General features: G+C 35.6%; 1 protein-coding gene across 1 annotated transcript; it reads left to right on the top strand.

The window, feature by feature from the left end:
* Nucleotides 1-4,375: 4,375 nt before the first annotated feature.
* On the top strand, nucleotides 4,376-5,227 carry LOC115212182 (caspase-7). The gene has a single exon (XM_029781022.1). The coding sequence runs from the start codon at nucleotides 4,376-4,378 to the stop codon at nucleotides 5,225-5,227; it is 852 nt and encodes a 283-aa protein (XP_029636882.1).
* The last annotated feature ends 3,102 nt before the right edge of the window (nucleotides 5,228-8,329 follow it).

Below are 8,329 nucleotides of genomic sequence, written 5' to 3'. Positions count from 1 at the left end.
GTTTCTTTTGTCTCTTTATTGAGTGTATGTTTTTATTATTTTTTTAATTTGTTATAGTAATATATTTGTCTGCATGTGTTTACTTTATGCGCATTTCAGCATTATGTATGTATTTGTGTACATCATTAGTATATAAGTGCGTGCGTGTGTGTGTGTATGTTTGTGTGTGTGTGTGTGTGTGTGTGTGTGTGTGTGTGTGTGTGTGTTGTGTGTGTGTGTGTGAAAAGGGGGCGTCTGTCTCCAAAATGCCAAAGTTGAGTAACGTTTTCATGTTTGGATTTGTAAACTACAATAAGAATAACACTGGTAAAAAAAGAATTTGTCCCCAAAAGATATGAAATGAAAAATATGTAAAAATACTAACAAATAGAAGTACAGAAAAATATGTAATATACTCACACACAGAAAAATTAAAACAAAACATGCGGGTGAAAAGAATCTCGTGGTGTGAAGAATCAACACAGAACAACGTGCGGCACAGACACGGGTGAAGTGAAACGCAACACAGCGTGCGGTTGTCATGGTAATAGGCTGCTAATGCCACGCTGTCTGTTGATTGGCTAAAATTACCCAAATTTCCCAACTTTAATTCCAAATAATATCAGATTCTTTGATTTACGAGATAAAGTAACCAAAATTCAGAGTTGCGTCGATACACTAGAATTGAAATTAATATGAGAAAAATTAAAGGGGTCTCATTTTGCGAATAAAACTAACTAGATCCGAAATAGCAACCACATTCACTTAAAATTGTATCTGTTCAGTTTGGCACGCAGAATTTTTGATTAATTTCTTTTAACTAAAGAGTTTAAAACTTCATACGGTCTACTTTGAACATTTTTGACAAAATTTGGTATCTTAGAAGTTATTTTGTGTTAAAGTTGTTGTATTTCGGTAATTTCAACCAATCAACGACGCGTATTCACTTGAAGAAAGCTACTGCTGTTTGCGATAGTAATCGAAGAGGAACAACTTCCGGGTCATCTCTACTAAATGTCACCACTCTGTTCTTTTCGTATGCCGAGCGAAGACGATGTCACCTTTATCCTTTCTAGTCAGCACCATGCATTCCTTAGTCTTTCTCTCCTTTCTACATTATCAACTAGCAACCAGCGAGCGAACTTGTCACAGCCACTAAAATCTGAGCCAAACTGAACAGATCCCAATTATCCTATTTTCTGGTGTATAAGCCGCTATTTGCTTTGTTTTACCTTCATGTTTTGGTTAAAGTTATTTTTAATCATATAAAGACTTTTATATTGACGAAATGCGTGTTGTTGAGTATAGTAAGATAAAATCATGGCAATAACAATACACCAAGTAGTTGTAAAATAAAGCATTTTGAAACTACATACACGTCAACAACAAAAAAGCTAGCTGCGGACTCGTAGCTCTATAGGTCTTTTAAAATCCGGTGCGCATTATGTGGATAAAATACCGATGTCGGGCTAACGAATAAATATATGTAAATAATATTTCTATCTTCTTGGTGTTGATTCTTCGATGTTTACTGGTTACTCCGACACGAGAACCAAAAAACAAAAAAAAAAAAGCATGTAATATGTAACAGAAGCCGTAAACAAAAAATAAAATAGAACAGAGTGGTGACTTTTAGTAGATATGACCCGAAAGTGGTTCCTCTTCGATTACTATCAGAAACAGCAGTAGCTTTCTTCAACTGAATACACGTCGTTGATTGGTTGAAATTACCAAAATACGACAACTTTGTAATGGTATGAATATTCGTTGCAGTTAAAGGTCACCAATGTAACGGCATGGTTGGGTGGAACGTCCGAGTCTTCACGTGTGGCAGTATGATATTATGACATATGTTGGAGTCGGTGTTATTGTTGCAGATGAGCAAGATGATCAAAGTTGTAAAGACATATTTATTTACCGTTATTTTGTATAATGCCATGCCTCGACGGGCAGGTGTGATATAATCGAAAGATCATGCGGTATTAAGTTAATTTCGGCCTGTATGTGTGCACACATTCTTATTGTAGTAGTAAACCATAGATAGTGATAGACTGACGTTGTAAGAGAAAGGAAATTGAGCTAGTGAAAGTTATAGAGTCGTAGGAAGTTGTGTTTCATAGTTGGCAGATTGTAACCTTCATTCTCCCTCTGGCCGTTTGTCTTTAGTGGCTGTCTGCTTGTGGCATGACTCTAGTTGGCTCACCAAATTCTAGTATTTATAACTATGCAAAACCAGCCAGAGGGATAGACATATTATTGAGAACAATAGATTTCATTGTGGGCCTGTTATCTCTATACTAGCTTTTGGTAAAATAGAAGGGGTTAGAAGGGTCAAATGGCAAAAACATTATTCTGCTTAGCGAACGCATCTGGTAAAATAGAAGAGGTTGAAATTTGGCTGCATTAAGTAAACCGTGTTCTGCGTGAGACATTCCACAGTATACGAAATTTCAAACTGTTTAGTTTTAAAAATTAATTTTAAAAATCTGCGAACCAAATTGAACAGATCCCAAAAATGTTTACATATAATAAAAGATGTTACTGACACAGCTGGAACAGTTTCCATTCTATGTCTACACTCATAAGTGATTTGGGGCTAAACAACAACGAAAGCGGCGGGGGTGGGGGTGAATCGACTGGTTTAAGACACATGTTAGCATCGAACATGTAATTCATTAAATAAAAAGACGTTTCCAGTCAGCCATAAATACAATTTATCAAAAAAATATACTATTTTGGAAATTACACAATTGTGGAAATTGAATGATACTATTCTGAAAATGCAAAATATATTTCTAAACCTGCTTTACAATAAAGCAAATTAACGGAGGACGCTCCTATAGAAACGCGCCTCTCCAAGAAAATGAAATGCAACTTTAAAAAAAGTTATGAAAATAGAAAATATATACAAAATAAAAGATGTACGCAAAAAATTAGAAAGATTCATCCATTTTTAAATATTTTATACGAAAAGATTAAACAAGTGGCTGTGTGGTAAGTAGCTTGTTTACCAACCACATGGTTCCGGGTTCAGTCCCACTGCGTGACACCTTGGGCAAGTGTCTTCTACTATAGCCTCGGGCCGACCAAAGCCTTGTGAGTGGATTTGGTAGACGGAAACTGAAAAGAAGCCTGTCGTATATATGTATATGTATATATATATATATATATATATATATATATATATATATATATATATATATATATATATATATATATATATATATATATATATATGCATGTGTGTGTGTTTGTGTGTCTGTGTTTGTCCCCCTAGCATTGCTTGACAACCGATGCTGGTGTGTTTATGTCCCCGTTACTTAGCGGTTCGGCAAAAGAGACCGATAGAATAAGTACTGGGCTTACAAAAGAATAAGTCCCGGGGTCGAGTTGCTCGATTAAAGGCGGTGCTCCAGCATGGCCGCAGTCAAATGACTGAAACAAGTAAAAGAGTAAACGGAAAACGGGCACTCGCAAATATAAACAAACATGTCGGACATCATTTATTTTGTATATATTTTACATTTTAATTAAAAAAAATTTAATTGCATTTCATTTTCTCAGAGAGTGCGTTTCTAAAGGAAATCCTAACGAAGAATTTTGCATCTCACAATATTGAAACATTGGTAAATTTTGATCCTTTCACCCGCACAATTTTCACTAAGAAAAAAATAATAAAACTCGGATTTTTTGCGTGGAATCAAGTACTCTGAACTCTTAGTGAATATCGTGCAGGTGAAAGAATCATTTCTCATGGCACCAGCAGACAAAATGGAAAAGGCGTTGCTCCGAAGGATAGCGAGTGAGATGGGGGAATATTGTACAACTAGCTAGCTAAGTAATAAATTACTAAACAACACAACTAGACTGAGTTTACTCAACAACCAAATAGAATAACCGTGTTGTCAGGCGGTTGTTCTATGTTATACATATAAATGCATGCACGCACGCACACGCACACACACATACATACACACATGCATACACACACACACACACATACATACATACATACATACATACATACATACATACATACATACATACATACATACATACATACATACATACATACATACATACATACATACATACATACATACATATGTACGTACGTACGTACGTACGTACATACAAACAAAGTCAAACGGATGTGACGTTGAGAACTTTCTATAATTATGAAACAGTTCAATTTGACATCAAATGTCACTTATTCAGTACATGTCTCGCTCACATTATTAAACCTATTTAGTTGTAAATAGGTGCCGTATTTTTATTCTGCTATTAATGCTCAAACTTATCTCTTTAACAATATTTGATTTCTAACTTTATATATTATTACATTTTTTCCATCGTCTACATTTTGCCTGAATATATAAAGCACGTTATTCTAATTATGGATTACAGTGATGCGAAACCAACCGATGGGGTCTATAAGAAATGTTCTAACTTTCAACAAGAAAGTTCTACCAGTAATTCCTCGGAGCAGTTCAGTAAAAATTACTCAAAGTGCCATTTTACAGTAGAGTGTGACACTAACTCCACCAAACCCGGCCTGGCTCTTATTATCTACAACTGTTTTGATTCTCATACTGAAATAGCTCCACGAATAAATTCTCAAAGAGATGCGGAAGACCTGAAAGAAGCTCTGACGTTTTTAAACTTTAAAATTATTTTCCGTAAGGATCGAAGTGTAACAGAGATGAAAGATCTAATAAGCAGTCTGTCGGAGCATAGTAATGATTATAGCTGTTTTGTATGCGCAATATTAACTTATAGCAAAGACGATGACTACATATACGGCACGGATAATTTCGTTAGTTTTGATTCTCTGTTGAAAGTACTAATTAAAAAAGAAAATTCGACTCTCGCTGCAAAACCAAAATTCTTCATCGTTGATACTAGTCCTGTTGTAAAAGTTAACGTCCAACATGATGGATTATTCGGGTTTTTTAAAAAATCGATTAATTATACGACGATTCCGTTATGGGCAAATCTGTTGACTGTTTCTTCCGGGTTTTGTTCGGAGTCTCGTACAAAGGACAGATCTTGTTTTATTCAAACGCTCTGTTCAGTATTGAAAGAATATGGTCTAAAACTTGAACTACATCAACTTATGACTCAACTCAATGTCCGGCTTAACGACATACATAATCAGAATAACCATTCTGGACATCTCGCCTCTGTAAGTTCGACTATGACCAAAGAATTACGTTTCAAAGCGCATAGAGAAGAAATAAAGCAGTAACCACAATAGTCCGCATTACTGATGCTTCTAATGTTGAAGTATTTCACGAGTCGGAACACTTAACAATAATATATATCATATATTAATAATATTTGATTATTGGACCCACTCAACAAAATATTTCGTTAATTGGAAACTGAACCACAATACATTTGTTAATTGGACTTGCTATCCAAATTATTTAAATTTTATGCGTTTGTGCTAATACATACCATTATAATATGTATTATATCATTGGATTGTTTTGTATGTATTATATATTTGGATTATGTGTTGGTGCTAAAACAAATTTACACGGTAGATTAAATATATTTGCAATATAATTCTGTTACATTAGTTTTTCTATTTTGTGTGTGTGGAAGAGTTGAGAGTGTTTCCTTTTACGTGAGTTGGTGTCTTTAAGTGTATTTATTAGTTTTATGTGTGTGTGTGTGTGTGTGTGTGTATTATATTATGTGCGTGTGTGTGTATATATATATATACATATATATATATATGTATGTGTGTGTAGGTGGACCTGGCGCACAGTCAGCCCCACTCCCACCTTTCCGATTTTTTTTTCACCAGATTCCTAAGATATGCCTCTTTTCGATGACGGAGATTCCGAATATGCAAAAAGCCACGTTTTCAAATTTTTTATTTCCTCTTCCCTCACCCCCAAATCTTTTACTTTTTTCGAATTGTTTTTTCAATATACCTGGAAAATACAGAGATTAAGAATATGGCGGGGGGCACAAATTTTAATTTCAAATTTTTTATGAAAACCTCCAAAATTGATCCACACACCCCTCGCCACCCCATCCCGTTATCTAAAAGTGAAAATGAGTGGCTGTTTTGTCTGATATGCGTAGCAAAAGGATCACGGAACTCGATATGCTAAAAATAACAGCTAAATGTCTGGAGAATTTTTGTGTTTGTGTGTGTGCACGCGCAATAATTTCTACAGCATATCTGAATGAACAGAGAAAGTACACAGAAATATATTTTACATACCTGTCGTATACGTCGGTTTTGTTTTTTCGCTTTAAAGGTAAACGATTCTGATAGAAGTGACTAAACTTGTGTTTTGTCGAGATTAATCCAACGTATACGATAGGTACGTAAAATATTTCTATATTTCTGTGTACTTCCTCTTTTCATTCGGATAAGCTGTAGAAATTGTCGCGCGCGCAAAAAGAAAAAGGCGCGAACCAAAACTTGGACTTTCCCGGTGACTCAATGGGTTACGGGTAGTCTATTATATAAAATCCGTTCTGTCTGTGTGTGTGCGTGTGTGTCTTCTAGGATCTCGGGCATCCTCCATTCGATTGCGCTCAAATTTGATATGTAGATACCGACGGTATCAGGGCGTGTATAAGTCTTTAAAAAATACAAAAATCGATTCCGGGTGAGAATGCGATCGATAAAGCCGTGGGAACGTGCATTTGTACGCGCAAGTACATCAGCTGTTGCAATCGATACTACGCGTACACGAGAAAAATGCACGTGTAGTTTGCGCAAAAAAAAGCCGGCTGGCTTGAAACAATGCCACAAAATGCAGTATATTTAAGAGACCAAAAAAGTAAGATGCAAAAAGATATTTTCTTCAAACTTGGCATGAAGGAAGGAAAGACTAATTGGTTTCTCAAGAAGTTTTTTTTTTTTTGCATTAACTTCGTTTAACAAAACCAAAAGTTTTATTGAAACAAAGGCATGCATAATTATTTTTTAATGAAAAGAAAACACTGATTGCTTTTTATTCAGCAGATATGATTCAGCACCGTTCATCGGACGGGGGGGGCGTTTTGCTCGTCTAGTATATATATATATATATATATATATATTCGTATTTACTCGTATATAAGTCGCACCTCTAATTTAGTATTAAATTCTGGGACAAAATGTTGTCCCCAAGTCACCACTGACATAACGAATATCTAGGACTTGCATATATATATTTCATATAACATGAAAACCGTACATATATTTTTTATAAGATGAAAACATTTACATTTATGGAAAAACACAATAGTTATTGATGCATGAAATGAGATTCGTAAATGTTTTTTCCCGATTTCTAAATTCGTATCGTCACACATGTTGATGATGATAGTAAATAAATCATCACTAGTCTCACATTCCGCCTTAGTTCTTTCATGGTGAGCAACCATCGCCCCCATCTACAGTCTGTGTATGGATGCTGTCGTAGTTTGGATCAACGAAATTGAGTGAATGGTTAACAACTTCATGAGTATAGAAGTAGATGAAACCCCTGCACTTGAAGCCCACCACCCCACTATCAGATATGCCATTGCCGTTACTTTTGCAGTGTATCGCAATTTTTTTCCGTACAATTTACTTTCACTTTATTATGACTAAACGACACGTTAACCATGTATGTATATATATATCTATGAATGTGTATTTGTGTTTGCCTCCAATCACCATTTGACAATCGGTATTAGTTTGTTTACATCGCAATAAGTTAAGGGTTCAACAAAAGATATCCATAGAATAAGCGTCAAACTTTAAAAAAATTACTACTTGAGTCAGTTTGTTCGACTACACCCTTCAAAGCGGTATCCCCAGCTTGGCAGCAGTCCATAGACTGAAACAAGTAAAAGGTATATGTTGAATGTTATTTAGACCACCCCCACAAAAAAAATAATAAATGGGTAAATTTTGATCCTTTCACCCGTACGATTTTCACTGACAAAAACAAAAGTCGGATTTTTTGCGTGGAATCAAGTACCCTAACCTAATATGCTTCAAACTCATTTTTGTTCGGAAAAAGGGGGGAGCCGGACTCTCCCCCCCCCCCCGCCCTCAATATCCCGGAATCATTGGAATTTTTTTTTTCCGTTGACTGCATTCTGGTGACCTCCTAATATGCTACAAAACCCATTTAAGGGTCCGGAAAATGGGGTGGGGTGAGGTGGAATTTCACCCCACCCCACTCCCATTGATCTTTTCACTAAGAAAAAAAAACTCAGATTTTTTGCATGGAAACGATACCCTGACTTCATAATATACTGCAAACCCCTTATTTTTGTTCGGAAAAAAGGAGTGGGTGGGAAACTGGACCCACACACATTCTGGAATCATTGGAATTTTTGTTTTTTG

Source organism: Octopus sinensis, linkage group LG5 (genome assembly GCF_006345805.1).
Source record: "Octopus sinensis linkage group LG5, ASM634580v1, whole genome shotgun sequence".
Classification (NCBI taxonomy): domain Eukaryota; kingdom Metazoa; phylum Mollusca; class Cephalopoda; order Octopoda; family Octopodidae; genus Octopus; species Octopus sinensis.
Note: the sequence above shows the minus strand (reverse complement) of the source record. Positions and strands in the feature narration are given on the sequence as shown.

Bases quoted from the DNA above. Each gene is read 5' to 3' on its own strand.
- LOC115212182 (XM_029781022.1), top strand. From the start codon at position 4,376: ATGGATTACAGTGATGCGAAACCAACCGATGGGGTCTATAAGAAATGT.